Source organism: Panicum virgatum, chromosome 1N (assembly GCF_016808335.1).
Source record: "Panicum virgatum strain AP13 chromosome 1N, P.virgatum_v5, whole genome shotgun sequence".
NCBI lineage: Eukaryota > Viridiplantae > Streptophyta > Magnoliopsida > Poales > Poaceae > Panicum > Panicum virgatum.
In genome coordinates, this window is record NC_053145.1 from 58,199,143 (window position 1) to 58,223,275 (window position 24,133).

At 48.2% G+C, this 24,133-nt stretch overlaps 3 protein-coding genes across 3 annotated transcripts; all 3 read right to left on the minus strand.

The window, feature by feature from the left end:
• Positions 1-1,735: 1,735 nt before the first annotated feature.
• On the minus strand, positions 1,736-2,513 carry LOC120656999. Its single transcript, XM_039935244.1, has one exon. The coding sequence runs from the start codon at positions 2,446-2,448 to the stop codon at positions 2,017-2,019; it is 432 nt and encodes a 143-aa protein (XP_039791178.1). The 5' UTR covers positions 2,449-2,513; the 3' UTR covers positions 1,736-2,016.
• A 2,876-nt stretch (positions 2,514-5,389) lies between these two features.
• LOC120656998 lies at positions 5,390-6,358 on the minus strand. The gene has a single exon (XM_039935243.1). The coding sequence runs from the start codon at positions 6,161-6,163 to the stop codon at positions 5,732-5,734; it is 432 nt and encodes a 143-aa protein (XP_039791177.1). The 5' UTR covers positions 6,164-6,358; the 3' UTR covers positions 5,390-5,731.
• Positions 6,359-15,536: 9,178 nt separating this feature from the next.
• LOC120657000 (basic salivary proline-rich protein 1-like) lies at positions 15,537-17,522 on the minus strand. Its single transcript, XM_039935245.1, has 2 exons — positions 17,250-17,522; positions 15,537-16,865 (listed from the first exon to the last, which is right to left on the minus strand). The coding sequence occupies exons 1-2, from the start codon at positions 17,305-17,307 to the stop codon at positions 16,132-16,134; spliced, it is 792 nt and encodes a 263-aa protein (XP_039791179.1). The 5' UTR covers positions 17,308-17,522; the 3' UTR covers positions 15,537-16,131.
• Between the last annotated feature and the right edge of the window lie 6,611 nt (positions 17,523-24,133).

Below are 24,133 nucleotides of genomic sequence, written 5' to 3' on the forward strand. Positions count from 1 at the left end.
TGACCTTGACGCGTCGATCGACCTTTATGCTTGCAAGCGCCGCTAGTAGATCTTCTTCATCGCGCTTCTTTTTGTGTTCCTCCAGCAGCAGACGGACGTCCTCCGGAAGATGCTCGTATGTCGAAGGGATGATGTTCTCCTTGTCGATTTCTGCGTTGGAGCCCATCTTCTTCAGGGTAGATTAGATCGGTTTTGCTAACCAAGATCTTTCGTCCCCAGCGGAGTCGTCAAAAGTATGTTGACGCAAATCTCGGTCAACACACGAACACACTAGATCGTGCGGCGCGAGAAAGAGCTCGATGCAGCTCTCCCTGCGTGGAACGGTCAGACCGGTCTAGGGGACCGGTCAGACCGGTCGCCGGTGAGAATCGGCGACGAACGCGAATCCGAGAGGGACCCCGTCAGGGTAGGCGCACGTATGATTGTTCTAGAATCGGCAGGTCACCTAGAATGCCTTCAAACGTCGTGGAGATGAAGGAAGAACAGCAGATGGGGTTGGAAAAGTTAGGGTTTGGAAAAAAGGATAAAAAGTAGAGTTTGTATTGATTTTGTTCGATTGGATATCCTCAATCGGCCGTGACCCTTTATATTTATAGGGTAGGGTGGACTTATCCTGCAAGGAATCTCTATTATAGATCTAAATCTATAAAAATCTTTATTTGACTCGGACTTCTCCTTAGACCGGGCGGACCTACCGGTCGGTCTCTACTGAACAAGCCACAGTGCCTCGACCGGTCAGACCGCTCGATCTGTAACACACTCTTCTTCAATTGCTTTCCATCTCCGGCTCGGGCCACTGACGTTTCGCCTGCAGGCTGCGGCTTGGAAGCCCAAGCCGGCCAGATTTCCGGCAGCCCGCCGTACTGGGCTGGCCGCTGGCGTGTCACTGAGACGGTTGGCGATGGTCCCATCCATGATCCACGCAAGATCCTCATGGTGGTGGCGATAGCGCCGTCGTTATCCCACGAATTATTCATTTATTTGCTCCCTTGTCCATTTCCTGAATGCCAAAGTGACAGTATAAATGGCCACTGCTCACGGGTCAAATTTCAGTGACTGCTTCCAAAAACAGCTTTCGGCACATTGAGGATTTGGCATTGCTGTTCTACGGAGTATTTTTCAGAGATGGACAGCTCCATGGATTTGCTGAAAGTTCTAGTCTAGTGTTAACCAGGTAGCAGACGAAAGTACTCATTTTCTTGACTTGGCTACTGACAATTATAGTTTGTTCTCAGGAAACTGGTGCCATAATAATTGTAGCTGAAGCATGTCGGGAAAAAGTCGTCGCGGTGTGCTAATGATTCGAGGTCCCGGGCGTTGGACAGCTTCGCTTGAACCATCTGAATCACAACGAACGTTCACAAAGCAAGAGGTGGTTCCACCTGATGAAATTGTTCATTTGTTCTGTCAACCGATTCGTCCCGTCTAAGCTAAGCTCCTTGCTTTTGGGGACAGGGAAGATGATGATAGCGATAAAGGAAGTTTATTAAGTCTACTTGGACTGTATTGAGGTTAGAACGGCCGTTATGTTAGGTAGAGCTATATATCCCACTCATGCAACCAAAGGCAGAGGAGGGCGACTTCTGAGCCATAGTCATCTAGGGCGCTGGACGAGCAATCGAGAGTTGCTCCAAATGTATTTTCTTTTACAAGTTTTAAAATTGCGCAAAGTGCGTTTCCATAAGGGGTCTTTCAGAGTTATTTCTTTTTTTTCAGTTATTTCAGTATACAGTCTCCTGACCGCCAAACGCAGCTGCCGTGCCACCATGGATAAAAACTGCAATTTTTCCTACAATCATGAAACGAACAGACCAGAAAAGAACAAAATAAAGCTGCACGTAGGCGATGGCCGATCAGAGAAAAAAAACAGTATCAGAGGCGCGCCAACTTGTGGAGAGAAGAGCAAGCCAAATTTCCATAAAAATTTCCATGGTACACACGCCAAAGGAAAGGGAGAAACACATATGTGGAAATCCATGTACACTTGTAGGGGGCCAAACCGACGGCTCCTTCCAGCTACTGCCCTCCGGCGTTGGCCGCGAGCACGACGGACGCCGGCAGAGGGCTGCGCATCGGCGAGCGCGGGGTCGGCGGCTGCTCGAGGCGGCGGCCCTCGGCGTCGTAGTAGATGGCCCCGGAGAAGTCCAGCGGCTGGCACCGCTCCCCCATCATGATCTCCTTCCTCCACACCCCGTCCTCCCACTCGAAGCTCAGCTCGTCGTCCTCCGCCTTCCTCCTCCTCTTCGACTTGGACGACGACGACGAGAGCGCCTTCCTGATGACTCCGCCGCCACTGAAGAACGGCACGATGGCGCGCGACGATGACAAGGACGCCGGCGCGAGGCCCTGCCGCGGCGGCCGCGGGTGCAGCCGGCGCGCCGCCCGCGACAGCCGCCGCGCGCACGTGCCCATCAGCGCCACCACCGCCTGCGCAAGGCTCACGCCCATTGTACTCTTGGCTCTCTTCGTCTCTCCCTGATCCTTCCTGTCGCTTCTCCGTTGCCTTTTTTTTCTTCGCGGCTGCTGCGCACGCCATTCCGCGGGTATTTGTAGGCGCCCGGTAGCGGCTGGATTGATTTAAGTAAACTAATTTATTTTAGAGCAATCGCCTGCTAATTAGGCGGCTACTAGGTGTGCCAGCTGTGATCTGGTTAGTTCTTTTTTCCTGTTGGGCTGAATCCATTGCCCAGCTGCTGGGCTGCATGCCGGGTGTTTGTTTCTGGGTTGTGCCTCGTTCCTGGGCTCCGGGAGCGCATGTCCTTGGGCCTTGAACTCATAAACTCCCAGCCGTCTGAACAAGAAGTTTCTATTAGTAATGAATCATTTTATGTTCATTCAGATAGTAATGATCGATTTTGCATGATCTATACGTAACATGGTTCCTTGGCACCGGTGCTAAGGATGTGTGTGTGTGTGTGTGTGTTTATTTTGGTTGTGCACAGTGAGGTCTAGGCCCGCCTAAGCGTCCATTTTGCAGAGTAATTATGAACTTTTTTTTTAAGTACGAGTAATGATGTACTTTTTTTTTGAAACCGAGAGTAATGATGAACTTGATCTGCAGTAAAATGGCTCCTTTTGTCACACGTGTGTTTGGGGGTTGGGCTAAGGATGGATTCGGATGTCTATTCGAATGTCAGAATTTTGGTCATTTTTCTTCGATTATGAACAAATAAGATGTAGAATTTACTAGGTAAATTCATAGCCTTGTACTTAACATTGATCTTGTAAAGATTCAAAAAAACTAAACCTCAAATTTATCATATATAATCTCAAATAATAGATATAAAAATTCGAATACAGATCGGATACGGATACGAATCTTTTTTCATCTTTTTAATTGTAGGGAGCAAATAATACATAAAAAAAATTATACAAAATTTTATTCTTATGTGTAATAATATGTTTGATATTATAAAAAAAGATTAGCATAAAATTTTAAATATATCTATTTTAAAATATCAAATTTGTTCTAAGAATTCGGATGTTTAGATCCATCCCTAGTTGGGCATAGTAGTTCACTGACACCATTCCGTAGTTTCACTGGCCTTTGTGCAGTGTACTCGCGAAAAAAAAAAGAGTTTTGTGCAGTGTACTGGCTTTCCCTGTCATGTTTCAGCTAAAAAAAGAGCCTGTGACCCGACCTGGCCACTCTGTGGTCAAGAGCCTGAGACAGCAACTCACCTGATTTTGCAATTCCCATTTACAAGAGACGTCTGGCATCGAGTTAGCCTATGGTCTGGTGAAGTTTTTGTGCAGTGCAGATTTGAGCCTGGAGGATTGGTGGAATAATTCCCTTGCTGGACTTTCCAAGGAGAACAGGAGATCCAAGGTCAGGGGCGCAGCCAGCATGGGGCAGGGGGCTCTAGCCCCCCTACCCCCCATGTTGTCCATTGGAGCCTCCACAAGCTCTCTAAGAAATTTTGGCACAATGAAAAAGAGGAAGAAAGAGAAGTGAGGAAGAAGAAGCGAAAGAGAGAAGAGAGAAGGAAGAAAATGAAAATAAGCCTCTCTTTGATCCAAGCTCTGGCTCCGCTTTGTCCAAGGCGGCAACTCTCATTTACACCGCTTGGAACATCTGGAAAGCAAGAAATCGCCAAGTGTTTGACCATCTTTTGCCAACCCTGCCACAGGTGTTGCTAGAAATAAAAAAGGAGATTGCTCTTCGGAAGAGGGCGAGAGTAGATGAGGAGCCTTTTTTTAATTTTTATGTTAAGTTTAGCTCTTGTGTTCGTGTTTGTTTGTTCCTTCATGTAATAAACATGTACTAAACTCCGTTGCTTCCTCTCTTAAATGCTCCTGCTCAACGAAAAAAACAGCGCGTTATTTCGCCGCTATAGCAACACTATAGCGGCCCAAAGCAACTGGCGCGACACAATTGCTCGTTTTTGCGCTATGCGCGCTATTGCGCGCTAAAGTGCCGCTAAGCAAGTTTAGCGCTAAAGCGCTGCTAACCAGCCGCTATTGCTAACTGGCTCAAATCGAACAGCGCGGCCCGGTAATTCCCCCAAAAAAAGAACATCATGGCCCGACCCAATTCGGCTTGAAGCCTAACCCTAGTCGATTGGCAATTGGTCCACACTCAGTCACTCGAGTTATGAGTTATGACTTATGAGTTATCAGATTGAGACTTTGAGTGATTGAGGATTGACATATTTTTATGTTTTCTGTATTTGTAAACAAATAGCGCGCTATAGCGTGAAAATAGCGGTGTTATGGCGTTTTCATTCTGCTGACGCTACTGCGTTTAGCTGCCGCTATAGAGGAGCTATAGCGCCGCTATAGCGTTCGTTATAGCACCAATAGCATCCAAGACAACCTCACCCTAAATTTCATAGCGTGCGATTTAAAACATTGCTCCTGCTGTTTACTTCAAAAATAATTAAAAAAAAAGAATTCGAGGATAATAGAGTCAGCTCGCGTATATCAAAATAAAAAAATAATTCTAGCTGAAACATGACGGGGGGAAAGGTTATGGCGGTGTGCTGCTAGTTTGAGGTCCCCGATGGTGGGTAGCTTTGCTTGAGCCCGCTGGATCACAACAAACATTCAGAACGTATTGGTAGCTGCACGTTCCACTTTTCCATCTGATGAAATTAATCGTTCTGCCAACCAACCAACTCTTCCCGTCTAAGTTAAGGTCCTCCTATTTTTGGAGGAAAGAAGATGAAGATGACGACGATGTGCTACTCCAGTCAGGCAAACGCAGAGGAGAGTGACATGTTCCTTTTATGACTGGTAACTTGGTCAGTGTACTAAACTTGCTTTCTTTCTTTCTTTGGTTGATGAGGACTGAGAATGTTGAACTCTTGGACCTGAAAATTCTTCGAAGATCTTTGGATTACCATCCACCAGCTTCAACTTAAAGATTCATATGGGTGGATACTGGATATGATCAAAGAGCTTAGAGCTTAATTAGATGGTGGTGAAGACCGATTCGTTTACAAAGGAGGAAGCAAAAAAATAATAATAAATACAAGAGCGAAAATAAAAGGAGAGGTTCTTAAACTTTATAGAGAAGAGCATGCTAGGTTTCGACGAAATTTTACATTGCGCGTACGTGCTCACTAGTCACTCACTACACACGTGAAACGACAGAGAGCAATGGAGGACTACTACTATTTGCCGGAGCAGAGGAAGAGGAGAAACAGGGCAAACGCAGAGCACCGGCGAAAAGAACATGGACACCGCAGTAGCAGTAGCGGGGCACTACAGAGGGCGGCGGCTAGTGTTGCTAGTAGCCCCCGGCGTTGGCGGCGAGCTTGACGGAGGCCGGGAGCGGGCTGCGCAGCGGCGAGCGCGGCGGCGGGGGCTGCGCGAGGCGGCGGCCCTCGGCGTCGTAGTAGATGACCCCGGAGAAGTCCAGCGGCTGGCAGCGCTCCCCCATCATGATCTCCTTCCTCCACACCCCGTCACCGGCGGCGTCCTCCGCCGCCGCCTTGTTCCTCCTCCTCGCCTTGGACTTGGTCGACGGCGACGGCGACGACGAGAGCGCCTTCCTCACGCCGCCGCCGCCGAGGAACGGCACGACGGCGCGCGACGAGAAGGACGCCGCCGCGGCCCCGTCCCGCGGGCGCAGGTGGTGCAGCCGCCGCGCCGCCCGCGACAGCCGCCGCGCGCACGTGCCCACCAGCGCCGCCACCGCCTGCGCCAGGCTCATCCCCATCGCGCGCCCCCGTGTCCCTGTGCTCTGTCCGTGGAGGAGGAGGCTTCTCGCGCGCGCTTCCCTTCCCTTGCCGGCCGCTGCGCCCGCCGGTTCGCGGGTATTTGTAGCGCCCGCACCCGCACGCCGGGCGGGACAGTTGGATTAATTAGGCAAGCCGACTAATCGCACTCGCACCACCCCTCCGCGAGACCGTGCGTGGCACGTCGTCGGGTTCGAGTTGGATTAGCTTCTCTCCCTGGCGGGCCGGGCGAGCACGGAGGAGGGACTCGGGCGCGGACGCGTGCGCAGGTGGTGACCGCGGCAAGATCACCGGTCGGCCCGAAGCGGATCTGCGCACGGAACGCACGCGCAATGAAGAGGCGAGAGCGATAGGTTTACGATTCCGACGTGCGGGGAAGGCCGTCCTGGTAGATGCGAGCGTTTGTTGGCGGTTGGGAGTGAGCCTGATTGCGCTTGCCGGCTTGCGCCCCTCTGCCTGAACCGTGTAGCGACGACGCCTGCTGGCTGAATTGGAAGAGTGGGATGGGGAGGTGGGTTTCGCTGGACAACCCAAAGATGGACGGAGGCGATGAAAGGGATACTTTTGCGTTGGTTGGGAAAAATCGTTGTACAAGAGGTGTGTGTTTCACTGTTTCGGGAGGCCCGCCTCTGTCGTTTTCAGCCGATTAATTAGCTCTCCCGGTGGGAATATCACGTGCAGTACATCGCAAAAAAGAAAAAGAGGTCCATGGTTCTAGTTTATACGTTATTCCTGTCCATCAACCAAAACTACACAAAAAGGAGAAGATCGGTGTGCTAATGATAAGGAGCAGTTGAGGCGGACGGTCTAGTTCAAGCACCGGATCAGTAAGAATAAACAATTTTTTTTAGATAAAGGATGAACACCATCCGACCTCTACATTTAGGGACGTACACAGCCAATTATTACAAAGTTTTAATACAAGAATCAAAGAGCAAAACCAGTCTCAAACAAGAGAAAATGAAACTAAAGCAAACGGTAATTGTGCTTCCACCCTCCTTGCGCTTGTTCCAGAGCGACCATCTCAATCTTTGTGCTCAGCGAGGATAGTGTGTTCCTGGCCTGCTCGTTACGCTGCAGCTGCGTCCAGAAACGCAACCAATACGTTCCCCTGAAAATAACCTGTATAATCGAATTAAAATTGGTTCTGTTGAAAACAATGTCGTTCCGACTACGCCAGATAGCCTAGCAAACAGTAGCAACCCCTACCCAAATCAATTGTCTAATCTTAATATACTGATTAGAGAGCCAGGAACTAAATATCTGGCTGATCGATCTAGGCGGTGTTAAACCGGTAGCCAAAAAGATAACCCTCCAAACCATCATCGCATAATGGCAGTCCAAGAAGAGATGATTGGTAGTCTCGTTACTATTATATCCACAACATTTTTGACTTCCTGTCCAATTTTTCCTAGCGAGGTTATCTTTAGTTAAGATTATGCCTCTTTGCAGATACCAGAGGAAAATCTTGATTTTTAGAGGGATCTTTAGTTTCCAGATAAACTTATGTCTAAAAGGTGGTTGTCTATCGATAAGATGCAAATACCAAGATTGAACCGTGTATAATACAGATTTGGTTAAGGTCCATCTAAAGATATCTGATCCATCCACCAGATTTACATGAGCGATCTGGGCTACCAGATCCTGCCATTCGACAAGTTTATTATCCACCACTGCCCTCCTGAAAGAAATATTTAGGGGTTGTGTAGCCATAACTTTTGCTACAATAGCGTGAGGATCACGTACAATATTATACAGGGATGAATATCTAACTCTGAATGGCAAAGTGCCTACCCAAATATCGTCCCAGAAACGAGTGTTGCTCCCATCTTTGATATCAAAGGAGCCGCTAGCCAAAACCTCATCTTTAATCATCATAAGACCCCTCCAAAAATATGAGTCATAAAGTTTGGCCTTGACCTGGGTCAGAGATTTAGATTTTAGATATTTATTCGTTAGTAACTCCTGCCACATCCCATTGGTATTAAACAGGTTCACTAGCTTTGCACGGCCGATTGGAACAGGGAGACAGCGGGCGGGCGGGCGAGCCGTCAACTTGGTGCTTCATAACCCGAATCTCACCGCTGCATCAGCAACCCAATGCTGATCAGACAGTCTGCACAGAGTCGTCCAGTCTCTCCCACCAGCCAGCCTTAAACCCCCGCGCAGCGTCGCAGATCATCGCTAGGCGAGACGAGATGATCCGCCCGCCCCACCCACCAACCGAGATCTTTAAGCGCCGCCGGGGGTGCCGACCATGACCTCGCCTCCGGGCGATCACCTCCCGGAAACTGGACAAAGAATGCGTGCGCGGCTAGTGCCCCGGCGGCCACCACCACCACCACGCAAACTTGTGGCCATGTGTTGCGCGCGACGGGGCGCGGAAAGCTTGGCGAGCGCCGCGTCAGATCTGATCCGGCCGCGGTTGGGCGGTTGCGCCTGCGCCTGCCATGCGATATGCCCCTGCTCGGCCACTACGGATGCGGCGCGTTGGTGGCCTGGTGGAGGAATGATCGAGTCCACTGACGCCTATCGCACTCGCGGCCCGGCAAATCTTTCCGCCGCCTTCAGGGCCCCTGCCCATCATCATTTCGGCTGCCTGTAAAGGGCTGAAATGATCGCCCGGTGCGGCGATTTCTGGGATCATATCGCCACTCCCATAATCGACTACCAAACCGGCTCGGAACTGCGTGTGCCAATCTGATGCCGTGCGATCTGGCTTCTATGCACATGCTGGTGGCTAGCTAGCTGGTGTGCCCACTGGTTGGAACTGTCCAACTGGGCACAAGTGCACTAGCGAGTTGTCCACCGTCGATCGATGTACTCCGGCGGGCAGGGTAAGTGGTGTGGCGAGTGAGTGACAGCACCGCGCACCGTGGCTGCCGCGAGCTCCACTTGCATGCAGCTAGCGTTGGTGGTGTCTATCCTGCTCGCACTCGCACTTGCCACCCCCCCTGGACCGTGAAAGCACGGAGCGTGGCACAATGCATGATCAGATCGTAACAAGATATTTTGGACTCGATTTTTCTAATGGTCACTGTCCATATCGATCCCAGGCGAGGAGGTTGCAATGATATTCATTCGCGTTAGCATCTTACAATTTGGAGAAGAATTTTTTTCAAAAAAAAACTTGATGTGCATTTGGGTGGCCGCGGGCGTAACCATGTTGCATGACACAGGGATCAGTGAGTGAGGTGACCCGTCAGCATCCCGAACTTAAGTCTGATCGACACTGCTGTCAAAGCGAAGGCGTGAGTCCACTCTCAACTCGTCTAGGCGTTACGTTGTTAGGTAGGGGAGGAGAGGTACCTGCTAGCCAGCATGACGTATTGACGTGGCGGCAAAAGGCGACCAGTACCGACCGTCGTACACGAACGCACATTTTTAACGGCGCCAGTTGCTCTTGCTCGATCGCAAAGGACAGCCCCCGGAGTCGTGCCAAACTGTTGCCGATTGATCGCCCGGTCCGAAGCAAATGCACTTGCGATTGGAGGGTTTCCTCCCCGAGATGGAGGCTGGAGCATCAGAGCATGCTGCTGTTGGAGATTCTCGGAGGCCGTCGCCGCGAGCGTGCGTCGTCAGTGCGTGTGATGGGCAGAGCGTCCGGTGCGCGTTTGTTGTCGTCGCGCTGCCCCCCGATTTAACTTCCCTCCAAGTCATCGTTGTTTAAAGGGGAGGGAAAACGTAAGGATCTTTGAGTTTTTCCGGGAGGAATCTTTTGAGTTGGGCAGATTGTTTGTTCGGCGGCACAGCCGTGCGTCAGCGCGTGCAGGTAATGAAATAGGAAATAAAGGAGATGAAAGAGGTTGCTGGAACCAACTACTGGGACTGCGCGATTAGCAGAGAAGCTAGGGAGCGATGGCCGGTGGAGGACGCGTCACGCTTGCGTCGGGGCCGGGGCGGAAGCGAGAAACCAATCCATGTCCAGTAGCGGCCGTGTCATCCCTTGCCAGATCGGTCTCGGTGCGCCATGCCTCCACTCCCTCACTATCTCCAGACTCCAGTGTGCGCCGATCGACCTCGGCCAGGCCGCGAAACCCACCACGGCGCGGCCGCCACCGCACCCCACCAGCTGGGTTCGGCGTCCGTTGCCCGCGGCCGACCGGCCGAGAGCGCACGGCTGGCACGCGACGCCATCATTTTGGTGGGAACTAGCGTGTCCATCCTCCATCCCCGGCGCACGCCCCACTCTGCCTGACGGCGACGGGGCTAATGAGCGTGCGGCCATGGGCGTCGCAGGATTAACGACGACGCAACAGGAAAAATGCATCACCCTTAATGCGTTTGACCGCCTTTCGGGCAGGGGCACGGCAGGAAGGAGGCTAGAGTTTAGTCGCACCCGTACCACTAGTGCTAGTGTGCGTTGAAATGTTTGCTAGAGTAGCTAGGCGGATAGTAAATTTCTGGTATGGGCGTATGGCCAGAGGCGGCCGGCCGGCCGGCCGGCGTTGACTCAACGCCCACGACGGGATTCTCCGGCCGGCAGCTGGCGAGAGGCGATCCGGTGGGCAGGGTGGCTGCTTTGGTCTACAGCCGCGGACCGACGCTTGTTTAGTTGCATAATTCAAAGTTTTAATTTTTTTCCGACACCTGTATGGAGACTTAAATCTAGACGAAATAAAAAACGCATTGCACAGTTTGCCTGTAAATCGCGAGACGAATCTAATGAATCTAATTAGGGCGTATTCGGACGCTAAATTGCTATAGTAATACTACAGTGAACAACCTCTGATGACGGATTATAGGCTCATTAGATTCTTCTCGCGATTTACAGACGAGTTTTGTAATTAATTTTGTAATTAGTCTATGTTTAGTACTTCAAATGTAGAAAGATGACTTTTCAAAAATTTTACCAGAGACAAACAAGGCCGGAGTGTGTGTTGCTGGAGTCAGCGATCAATGGCAGGCTTGTCTAGTTGCCTGTCCTGAGTTTTTTCATGGCGTTGCTGGCTTCCTTGGCGTCCCGGCATGGTCTGGCCACATGCGACTTCGAGCTGCTCCCAAGTCAATCGAGAGAGTCCACTCTACTCTACTCTACCCGTGTACGGCCAAGAACAGTGGCTTTGGACTTGACCACAAGTGTAGTAGTATTTGGTAATGGTTGACCGGTTGAACTCAAACGTCTCGTATTCAAGATCGTCTCGAGTTCGGCCGTTCCGTTCGTCGCTGTTCGCATGACTGCGTGAGTGGACGGTGGCGACGTTGTGCCGTCCATGGGCAATGGGTTGTTGAATGGCCTGGGGGAACAGGCCCCTTTCGTCAATGCGGGCCAGCCCGGCCCAGGTAGCACGGTCCAAGCATTTTCATGGGCTTGTTTTTCAGACCACAGTTATAGCTGTCCAAATGTGCCGGCACGGCACTACACGGCACGGCCCGTGCCAGGCACAGCACGACCAGGCACGGCACTAAGTGGTACGACAAACTAGCCGTGCCGTGCCCAGTAGTGCCGCCGTGTCGGAGTCCAGGCACTAGCACGACACGGCTAACACTTTGCCGTGTCGTGCCGTGCCAAGGGGCACAGTAGTGCCAGTGCCGGCACTAGCACTATAGTGCTAAACTGTAAAAAACACCTCATTCAACTCTAAATTTTAAGCACTTTCAAGTTTCAAATATATAGAAGCAAATAACAGATAAGAAATTGAACTGAATCAAATTCAGACACAAACCAAACTCAGACAGTTAACAAAAGATCAATTTTATTAGGAGCTTGTGCAATGGCTGCCTCATTAAAAACCTCTCTAGGTAAAATTCACCCTTGTGAGAAACCCTAGAGAGGGAAAAAGAGTACAGCCAAGCTCCAATTAAGTAGTTCATTACATCACAGTTCAAACTTAAAGTTCTAGAGTCCAAGTCCTAAATATTACAGGCCATTACATAAATGATCATGAATCAAGATAAAGTTCTTCAAAAGCTTTCTCAAGCTCCTTGTCCTCCACATTCTGTTGCAGTCTTGCTTCTGCAGCCTCCCAGTCTTTGATGCAGGTCAGCATCTCCACCATTTCAGGCTTCAAACTCCTTCGCCACTCCTCGATAATCATGTCAGTCATACTAAAAGTGGATTCTGAAGATATGGTAGACACAGGAACAGTTAAGATATCTTTAGCCATGATTGACAGTACTGGATATGTAAGTTTGTGTTGATGCCACCAGTCCAAGATGTTAAAGTCATCAGTTAGGTGGTTTACAGTGTCACAGTCCAAGTAGGACACAAGTTCAGAAGCATTAGAAGCTGATGACCTTACTGCATTCAGTAGAGAAGTTGCAGATGTATCTCTAGACATGTTAGGATTACCAGGCAAGATACCACCACCCAAAACAAGACCATCATCATCATATATTTCATCCCAAACAGATCTTGACTTACCAGACAGGACATGAGGGTCAGTCCTCCTCAACCTAACAGCACCATATTTCTCATCATATTTATTGTAAACATCAGCAAGTCTAGCTCTAGTGCCAACCAAATAAGCAGAATAATCAGTACTGGTGAGATTACCTAGCCTTCTTAGCACCCCTAGTAAAACCTTTCATTTTAGCTCTGGGGTCCAAGATGAATGCAAAAGAGTAAAGCAAAGGTATGCCCCTCCAATACTTATTATATTTGTCTATCATAGGTTGCACCACAGATCTGATGTGCACATCATTAGCATAGTTTTTTAGGTGCAGAGAAATCTTAACAAGATAATAAATCATAAGTGGAGATGTAGGATATTACACACCAGACAATGTGACAGTAGCATAATAAAACAACTCAAGAAAGGATAGCACTTTTCCACCTAACACCTAACCTCCATGTCCAGTTGAAACTTTCTAGGCCTAACACCAGTTGCAATGCAGTAGCTTTTACATGCAGCAATCCTCTGATTAGATGAATTTAAAAATGATATTGCAGTTCTAAATGTTTCTATCAAAGTCTTAAGAGTAGTTAGTGCCTCCTTGACAATCAGATTCAGAATATGACATGCACAACGCTGATGCAAGAATATAGAATTGACTGCATTGTTTAAACTAGATGATGCATACTCTGATTCATCAATTACTTCAAGACCAAGGTATTTAGACAGAATAGGTTTCAGTTTATGCATGACTGATGCATTAGACGATGCATTGTCCAAAGTAACAGCAAACGCCTTTTCAGACAAACCATAATCAGCAAGAACAGATGCTACACGGTCAGCAATATTTTGTCCATTGTGGGACACATCAATAAGAACCAGACCAAGCACCCTCTTCTCTAGTTGCCAGTCAGAGTTTATGTAGTGAGCAACAACACTAATGTAATCCTCTTTGGCATTACCAGACCAAATGTCGGAGGTTAGACACGCACAGTTAACAGAAGTACTAAAAGTCTCAACAAGTTTAGCCTTGCAATTAGTGGAGTAGTTCAGTATGTCTCTAGAGGTGGTTTGCCTAGACACTTTAGTATATTTAGGATTGTGAGCATTTTTAATGTACTCGATAAAAGCCTCAGATTCACCAAGAGAGATAGGAACATCAAGTCTAGCAATCAATCGAACAAATTTAGTACGAGCGCGCATAGGACAGTAGTCCCAAGTACGCATACTACCATCAGCAGTAAAAGAGATTTGAGATTGAGACATGCGATCCTTTTCACGCTTCTTAACGCAAACTAAAATATGCCGGGATAAGTGACCAGTGCCACCACTAGAGAAAGCAGAGTAGACCTTAGAGCAGTGAAGGCATCGAGCTCCATACCTGACCGTCGTACCATTGATTTCCTTGAATAGTTTCTCATAGTCAGCCCAGACAGGAGAGGTAGAGGGGTGTGGGCGCTTGGCGGTGTTACCGTCAGGTGCAGGTGGTTCCTCAACGTGTTCACCGTCGCCGTCGATGGGAATAGCATCATCAGCGGTTGCACCAAATAGGGCCGCGCGGTCCTCGTCCATGTTGTCCTCGTCGTCATCTCCGGCCAAGCCGCACAACCGCCACTCCTCGTTCATGCCCACCTCCACCGTCTCTTCGTCAGATCCGGCCATGCTCAAGCGCCAGTGACCTGGTTCCTCAACAGCTACAATGCAACACAGAAAAGAACAGGGGTTAGGGTTAAATCTTGGAGAAGAAACGGTACTGGATGACTGGATCTAGGATTTGGGTTAGGGTTTGGGACCTACCTTTGTAGCTGGAGCACTAGGTGCACCGGCGACGTGGATGAAGCACGGATCTAGCCCTCCGCCTCCGGCCCTGGTTCCTCAACGGATCCCTTCTACATCTACAGAAGAAGTGAGACAGTGAGAGTCTGAGACTGAGAGAGAGCGAACGTGAGGGAGAGGATTCGTTTCACTTACGCTAGATCCGGATCCGGAGCACCAGAGTCCGGCGGTGGCGATGGCGACGGAGATGATGAGGAGGACAACAAGGAGATGAGGACGCTACATGGTCTGTGCGAGATCGAGATGATGGGTCTCCAAGGCCGTGCCGTCTGCTAGTGCCGGCACCAGGCCCCGGCCTCTCACCGGAGCTCGGGAAGACGAGGGGAGAGGCCGTGAGGCGAGAGGGTGAGAGATCAGAGACGAGAGGAGAGTCTGGAGAAGAGAGGCGAGGCGAGCGGCTGCCGGGGGGGAGCAAATGAATCAGGGTTAGGGTTGGGAGGGAGGGCGGCCGGCGCCGGGGCTTATATAGCCCAGCCCCCAACGGTCAGATCGCCTCCCCAATGGGCCGATCCAACGGTCACCGGGGGCGCGGGGGAGGCTGCGGCCGTGCCCATCGGGCCGCATCCGTGCCTCACGGGCCGAGGCCGTGCCTCCCCGTGCCGCCGCCTCTGTCGGGCCGGGCCCGTGCTAGTGCCGCGGGCCGTGATCGCGGCCCAGGCACGGCCCGGCGCCTGGCACGGGCCCGGCACTAGCCCGCATGCTCCTGGGCCGGACTGGGTTAGTGCCGTGCTTTCTTGGGCCGGGCCCGTGCCGGCCCAACGGGCTCGGCCCAATTGGCCAGCTATAACCACAGTAGAACAGGCCTTGTTGTGGTCAGTGCGTGTTTGATTCGTTCGCTCCAAAATGGAAAAAAAAATGTGTTTGATCCGTCAGAAAAGATGTATATAATACATAGTACTCTCTTCGTCCGGAAATGATCTACACATGAAATGAAGGTCTTCGCAAATACCAAGAGACAGCAATTAATACATGAATAGGCCAATGGATGCTATGGGATTTGAAAAGACACCCAATGCATGCATGACTACTACTCATGTGAAGATCAATTTAGGACGATTCTAAAACACTCATGTGTAAATCATTTCTGGACGGAGGGAGTATATATTATTATGCGAGTGCTAATTAGGCACCCGTTTTCCTCTGCGCTGGAGGTGACAACTCGATGAATGCGAGGCATACTTCATCTAGTGCAACTTAAAATATCCCTAGCATGCTTTTCTTACAGATATCAGTATTTTTCCAGGTATCATCGCAAAAAGGATTGTGCACTAGCTATGGCAACATGATTTGATGATACGGGTACGTGTCTAAGAGACCAGGTGCTCGTTTTCTAGCAATTCCAAAAGAAGAAATGAAAGAAGAATGTCCTCTTTTAATGATGGCATTCGAAAAAGAAGAAAGGAAAGAGAGGATGGACAAAGGTGTTTGTGTTTCCTTTCAACGCATTCTCACCGGCGAACGCCGAATCCTGTTGTTATTCATCTTCTCGTCTGTCTTTGGCGGCCGTCAGACTAACCATTGTGATGAGGAATATCAAAGCGCACAGGAGAGGAAAACGACAATCCAAGGCAGGCAGCACAAGGAATGTTTCGTCTCAGCATCATTGCCAGCCGAACCGAAAGTTTTCTCCTTTCTCTTATCTACACAACACCTACAAGAAGAACCCGATTCTCGGCCCACGATCCCTTGCACCGATCGATCAGCCAAGAACCGAAGAAAAGAGAGGAGAGGGACCGCACGAATGGAGACGGTTTATTCCCTGGCCCTGGCCGTCGCCCTCAGGCGATCGTGCAGGCGTTGGGATTCTCCTCGCTGAAGATGGTGGTGAGCCTGTTGGCGTCGGTGGCGATGCGGTAGATGCCCTCGCGCACCGGCGTCGGGTAGTAGCTCCGGTACTCCCCGGAGAAGTACTCGTGCCGCTGCGGCGTCGCCTCCCACCTCGGCAGCGGCGACGGCGTGTACCGGAGCAGGTACCCCTGCCCCTGCGCGGGCGCCGGCGCCGGCGCCGTCTGCTGACCCTTCGCGTCCCCGCTGTCGCCCGGGCCCTGCGCCTGGTCGTGCTCCTCCTCCTGCTGCGGTTGCTCCTCCTGTTTCTGTTGAGGTGGAGGCTCGGGGCCGAACCGGACGCTGCCGGACTGCTTCTTCTTGCCTCGTTTCGGGCCCTTCGGCGGCTTCGGCTCGGCCGGTGGCGGCCCGTCTTGCGTTTGCGACGTTGGCTCGGCCTCGGCGGGCCTTTGCTCTGGTGGCGCTTGTGGTTGGGGTTCGGGTGCGTCGTGGTGCTGCTCCGGCTCGTGTGGCGGTGGCGTTTGGGGTTGCTGGGGCGGCTCCGGTGAGCACTGCTGCTGCTGCTGCGACGGCGGCTGCGGCGGCGGCGGCGGCGACGGTGGGATCACGTAGACGGAGTTGTTGCTGGCGAAGGTGACCGTGCGCGCCACCGGCCGCATGTAGTGGATTTCTGTGGGCGGGTAGGCCAGGGCGTAGTCCAGCCTCTCCTTCCTCCATCTGTCGCGCCCTGCACGTGACCAAGCCGTAATTTGTCACGACTCGGAAACTTCGCGATATAACTATAATTTACGGTTGGTTGGACATGCCAAAAGTTTGATCAGAAGCAGCGGGGACTCGATAATAAGGTGCTGTTGACAAACCAAAAAAAAACAGCAGCAGCACTTTCGAGCGAGTGTATAAAGCAGTAAGCAGTAAGCAGTAAGCAGTAAGCAGTGAACGCAGAACATGGCAGCAGCTTGCTCATAGCCGTGACCCTGAACCGTGCGATGCAAATCTACATTCTAGCATTGCACCCTCGATTACGAGAACGAGAAACCGAGAGAACTACCAGCTACTACTAGAACTGAAGCACAAACAAAAACGAGTGAAGCAGAGAGAGCTCTGTACGCACCATTACATTTTCCGAGCGCTTTGGACACGATCTTGTCCAAGGGAGGATAGCAACCCATGTTTCCTCCCTTACCTCGCCGGGTGGTGGTGGTGCTGTTGGCGCCCGTGTGCCCGTGCGCGTCCGGGATACATGCTAGCTCCTCAACTTCGAGGCGACAGAGTGGAAGGGAAGGGCCTTATAGGAGGCTGCCCGATGCCACACCTGTTGGGCTGGTGCTGCCGTGGTGCCGCGGCGAGGAAAGAAGGAATCCAACAACAATGATCGGGTACCTAAAAACACGCTCCTTTTTCCCTCGGCGGAAGGCATCGGCGCGAGCTCAGGACATGTAAAGGGTTGGTCCTCGTTTCGGTGGACGCGAGTTTGAGCGAACAAGTGGTGGCCGAATATATTCCTGCGGAAAACGCCGCCCCTTCGGAGGGAAGGACGGTGACTGCATCTGCATGGCCTGCATTTGTCGTGCGCAGCGCGAAAGGACCCGGTGAGCTTGCAGAGATAGACGTGGGCTGTTACGCTACCTGCGTTCCGTCTCGGTGAGTCTTGCCGTGCAATTTAGATTCAGCTGCTTAATGTGGGAAGATAAGCTGACTTTTGAAACTAAACAAAGAAACATGGACAGGTATTGAACCCACGCCGTAAGTAGAAGCAGGAGTAATAACGTACTTCCTCTGTCCTGAAATGTAAGTCATTTTGATTTGTCCTAAGTCAAACTGTTCCAAGTTTGACCAAGCTTATAGAAAAAGTAATAACATTTTGAATTTCAAATGAGAATAATTAAATCCATTATGAAATATACTTTCTTAATTTTCTTATTTGATGTGTTAGATGTTAGTATTCTTCTCTATAAATTTGGTCAAACTTAGATTATTTTGACTTAGGACAAAACAAAATAACTTACATTTCAGGATGGAGGTAGTTTTTACAAAATTATGCAGCGAGCTGATACCAGTGTAGAATAATGGAACCGGAGCTTGATCCCTTAGGTCTCGTTGGTTTCGGCCCGGATCGGCCTGGAATGGCCTCTGTTCCGGCCGGAACGAAGTGGCCCGGTTTGCAATCTGATCTGGGCCAGAAGGTTCATTCCTTTTTGGCCGCCCGGATTGAAAAGGCTAAAGTCTATTTTACCTCCTCCAACTATCACCAAAGTTTGGTTTTCCTCCTAGAACTATAAAACCAGGTATTTCACCTCCCTCAACTTTTCAAACCGTGCATTTTACCTCCCTCGAGCGGTTTTGAATACTGTCCGCTACAGTAACCGTAGTTTTGTCTTTTTCTTTTTTTAAAAAAAAAAATTCAGTTGAATCTTTGAAAAATCATAGTAAATCACAAAAAAATCATAAAATAGAAAATCTAATTTTGTTGGACTTAACACGAGTAGATATATGCAGTGAATATATTATATGGTATACTTTAGTATAACTTTTTTACTGTAACTTTAGATATATACTTTTCTAGAATTAATTTATAGCTACAGTTTTCGTCGTCCCATTATGGTGAAATTTTTATGGTGGGCTAATCATTATATGATTGAGCTATAGTAAAAATTTTATGATTATTAGATCATGTATGACTGAGTTATAGATTTATGTGGACGAAGACATCATAAATCATAAATCTATAGATCAGTCAAACATGATCTAATAATCATAAAAATTTTACTACAGCTTAATCATATAATGATTAGCTCACCATAAAAATTTCACCATAATGGGACGACGAAAATTGTAGCTATAAATTAATTATAGAAAAGTATATATCTAAAGTTACAGTAAAAAAGTTATACTAAAGTATACCATATAATATATTCACTGCGTATATCTACTCGTGTGGAGTCCAACAAAATTAGATTTTCTATTTTATGATTTTTTTATGATTTACTATGATTTTTCAAAGATTCAACTGAAATTTTTTTAAAAAAAAGAAAAAGACAAAACTATGGTTACTGTAGCGAACAGTCTTCAAAACCGCTCGAGGGAGGTAAAATGCACGGTTTGAAAAGTTGAGAAAGGTGAAATACCCGGTTTTATAGTTGTAGGAGGAAAACCAAACTTTGGTGATAGTTGGAGGAGGTAAAATAGACTTTAGCCGATTGAAAACGGATCCTATTCGGCCTGCCGCCTCCTTTCGGTCCGGATTCAATCCCCACGTCTCACCCTAAAAAAATTCCATGCTTTTTCTTCTCGTGTCCACCTGTGTCTGCAAACATTTCTACACTGTCTTTTCTTCTTATGTCTGTTGCCTTTATATTTTGTTGTTATATATCCTGTAAATAAACCTCACTCTGAAACAGACAAGGCTTCAACTTGTGGCTGCTCGAACACATCTGTCGTCTTCCCACCGCAGAGAGTCAGCCCTCAAAAATGAATTAGAAACCAAGATAAGAGGCATAAAAAAATACAACACTATAGGCGTGTTTGGATCCAAAGGCTAGAGCTATTTTTAGATTAAAATAGCTCAAAATAGCCCAAAGTCCCCAAACATGAGGGCTAGTTCTTGGCTATTTGCAAATAGCCTACCTAAAAAAACTATCCCACCCAAAGAGTAATTATTTGGGCTATTTCAGATGGAGCCCACCATAGTAAGAGAGGTAATAGGCCTCCAATGATTGATAAAATGTGTTTTAAAGACTAAATAGCTCTTGGATCTAAACATGTCAAGGACTATTTTATTGAAATACTATTTGCTTGAGCTAATTAACTCTAGCCCAAATAGCTCTAGCTCTTGGATCCAAACACGGCCTATGTTCGTGTCTTCATGAGCTTCTCGACATCATTTCCGCAAACCCCAGCTACACAGACTAATGTACCCAGTCCAAGGAAGGCGCAGTTAGCTCTGATGGGGAACCACCAAATGATCGACTACTCCACCGACCCCTTATGCAGTTGCGCAAGGACGTTGAACTGTGTGGCCAAGATGCATTTAAATAAAGCAACTCTCTTCCCATCAATGTAACATCGTTTCCTGTACAGAATCAAACAGCTTCCCCAACTTTGTAAATCTTATTGTCTGTAAACACATCTTCTAAACCACCACTCATTAACCCTTTAACTACAATCTCTGATCCAAATCAAGCAAAAACAATGGCGTATCCATGAACCTTGCCTCGCACAAAGAACTAGTACACCGGTATACGTGGAGGTACGTGCGCCCAACTCCAATTGTTGTACACGTCGTATACATACACGCGCACTTATCCGTGCAAACACACGCACGAACTCCCTATCCCAGTAACTTTGATATCTTGATATTAATGAAATCAGCACATCTATTTGCTCTTATCACAACTATATAGGTTCATCTAGATTTGTTCTAATATCATTCCCAGTGTGAGTTCCATAGAGGTTTTATGCACATTGAATAGGGTGACACATCAACATACATGATGACATGGCAACCTAATTATGAAAAGAGAGATGGAATGAGTTTTATCATAATGAAATTGTGTCTACACTTTTTCCAAGGCTATGAAACTCATTCAAACTACTATTGGGGGTTTGAGAGTTTCATTTCATTCATTTGCGTCCAATTATGTGCATTGTAATTAAATGATATTCAAGCGTATGAAACCACAAAATGAAACTCTCCAATGGGAGACCATGTTTCATCCATCATTTCAAATCTAGTTATATGTTGTGGCACTCTTGGAAATGGTGAAATGAAACTCCCTACTGAGAATGTCCTAAGAAAAGGTTGAGTAAAACACACGGAATGTCCTTAGACCTGTCACGCATTATCATCTACTCCATCCGTCCTATAAAAGAGTGTTCATCAAGAATTTAAAATTTATTCCATAAAAGAGTGTTCGTCTCGCTTTCCAATACATATCTCTCTCCTTCTCCACCCCCATTGTTTTCTATGCGTTTTTCCATTCTTCATTAATTCTCGTGCCCAACTCTTATATGAACAATCTTTTGTGGTACGGAGATAGTAGATTCTATAACTATAAAAATTCAATATTAAGTCCTTGAACTTGTGTCAAGGTATCATCTAGATTCAATTACTCTAAAAATACATTATTATATCTCCAAACTTGTCTCGAAATTCCATCATAGGCCCACGAGTTCTTAAAATGTAAGAGAAAGAAAAAAAGCAAATCAAGGATTAGAAAGTAACACAGCAGAACTAATGCACATGGACATGCATGTCTTGTACCTCTCTCCCAGTCTCCCTTCCTCCACACACACCTTTGCTTAAAACTCAGACATATTTTCTACGTGTGATAAATTTCTTCTTACCTTCGAGGGACGGACGGAAAACAGCCGAGCACTAAATACCAAACGCCACAATGGCCCATGCATAGTGCTCTACTTTTCCCGGCCGGTCAAATTAAAAAAGCAGAGGCCGCAGAGTGAGGGGGGCAGCTGGATGCCTGCAACCTGCTGCATCTGCATGCAGGGTCGCGAACAAATCAGTTGTGCCGCCACCCCAAACGTTGGAGGGAGTAGGAAACGACAGCTATCGTTGGCCTTTGGGTTTTGGCTTTCGTCTCGACCCTCCGCTGAGATCCATCCCATTTGCATGAGGTGCAGTGGTGGATCTAGAAAGCATGACTTCCTTGGTCGCTCGCCCCGTCTCCTCCACCACCGCTCTTTTCTTTCCGGCCGTGCTCGCTACCTCAGCTCCGGGAGGCTGCCTCCAGCGGCTCTCCGTGGTCACGGTGCGCCCGTGCTCGGTGGCCGGAAGGTCGGGGCTGCCCATGGCAGGGTGCTCGCGGCTATGCTCAAGGTTAGTTTTCGTTGCTCGATCTGGCGCTCGGGGTTGGAACGTGTCTTCGGGTTCGTGCATGGGTTCTTGGTGCTCCATCTTTGCATCACCACTGTATTACAGTTCTTGTGTTCTTGATCAGTTCGAGGCACATGTGTTCTTGTGTTCTTGATTTATTTGGGGTTTTCCATTTCTCTCAATGTGGATTGCCTGTTTACTTGTTGCTCGTGTAGTCGAGTTTGTGTTTTGTTCTCTGGTCCGGTCCTATCTCTCCAAGCCTCTTCTATGGCATGGGAAGAGCGGTTCATGCATGGTTTGATCAGTTGCTGTGAGATTGTCTTTGGGTTGGGGCCTCTCTTCAAGCATGCTCCCATGGCATGACAGAGAGGCTGATATGCCTAGTTTGTTGGTTATATCTAAGTCCTGATATGCCTAGTTTGTTGGTTATATATAGGTCGTGTTTTGTTTTTTTGGCTTCTCTGTGTACCTCTTCCATAGCATTTGAGAACGCGGTGATTTTTTTGGTTTGTTGAATCCGTCATCATGCCCCAGTCTCCTCCATGTAGTGGAAAGGGAAACCGATCTCGGTGTGAGTTTTATTTGCCTTTTCCTCTCAGCCTCCAAGCCTCGTCCATGACATGGTGGCCGGAAACAAACAACAACACCATGCAGTCTCTTCTTTGTTCATGGAAGAACAACATATGTATAGTTGTATAGTAGTCCGTGTTTTGCTTGTTTAGACTTGCATGCACAACCCACAGTGCTGCCCAGATCAATAATGTATTCTTGCCGAAATGAAAATTACGAATATGCAGTAGTCTTCTGGGTCTTGTTTCCTTTTTGTTTCTTAGTGTACTACACTCTTGCCCTTTATTACATTGGTGTTTTTCTCTTTATGTTCAGTGTACTACTCTTGTAACTTTCTCTTAGAAATTGGGAAACTAACACTTACAAAACACTTGCTTTATTACAACACAATAGTATTACACAAGACTACACACCACACCCTCTTTTTGTGGCTAACCTATCACTCACCCTTCTCATCTACCATGCTCTTAGATAGATGGCATGGCAAGGAGGGGGTCCTCTATTTATAGGCCAAGGCAGATCATAGGGTGGTGACATGTGTCCCCTCCTTCTAGAGAATTTCTAAATATTACAAGGTTTTCTAATTTATTTATTACTAATTCTAGAGTATTTCATGAAAATATCTTTTTATTGCCTTGTAGAGAATACTCTAGAAGGTTGCCTTGCATTCTTCCAACACTCCCCCTAAAGGCAAACTTCTATCCGGACTTGTTTTGTAGACCATGCCGAGTACTTGTCAAAACTTCTCAAATTTTATCTTGTTTAGACCTTTTGAGAAGATATCAGCAAATTGCTTATCTGTCTTTGTAGGCACCATCTCGATCTCACCTTCAAGGATATTTTCCCTTATGTAGTGGTAGTGGACTTCTATGTGTTTGGTCCTTGTATGAAAAACTGGATTTTCTGCTAGGCATATAGAGGATAAGTTGTCATAGAAAATCCTTGATAATCCGTCGGCTGATAAAGATCCTCCATCAGTTGCTTAAGCCACATGTTTTCTTGAGCTGTCATTGCTGCTGATCGATACTCAACTTCAGTACTTGATAATGCCACAGTGGGTTGTATCTTGCTGCATCATGATATGGGTACTGACCCAAGACTGAAGAAGTATGTGGTTGATCGTCGTGTGCCACAATCTCCAGCGTAATCGGCATCGCAATATCCCATCACCTAGTAGTCCTTTGTCTCCTTGTATATAATACCAAAATTGATGGTGCCTTTAATGTATCTGAGGATGCGCTTGACTGCATCAGGGTGAGGCTTCTTTGGATTGCTCATGTATCGACTGACCACTCCAACTGGATAGGAAATATCTGGCCGAGTCAGGGTAAGATAGATATGGCTCCCGACCAGCTACCGATACGTAGTCACATCCTCCAAGTCCTTCCCTTCATCTTCTTGTAGCCTCATATTGGGATCCATAGGAGTAGACATGGGCTTGCAGTCAATCATCCCGTACCTTTGTAGACGATTCTTGGCATATTTATGTTGACCCAAAAATAGCCCTTCTTTTGTGCGCTACACCTCAAGTCCAAGGAAGTGCTTCAACTCTTCAAGCTCCTTCATTTTAAACGACTGAGAGATTTTCTCTTATC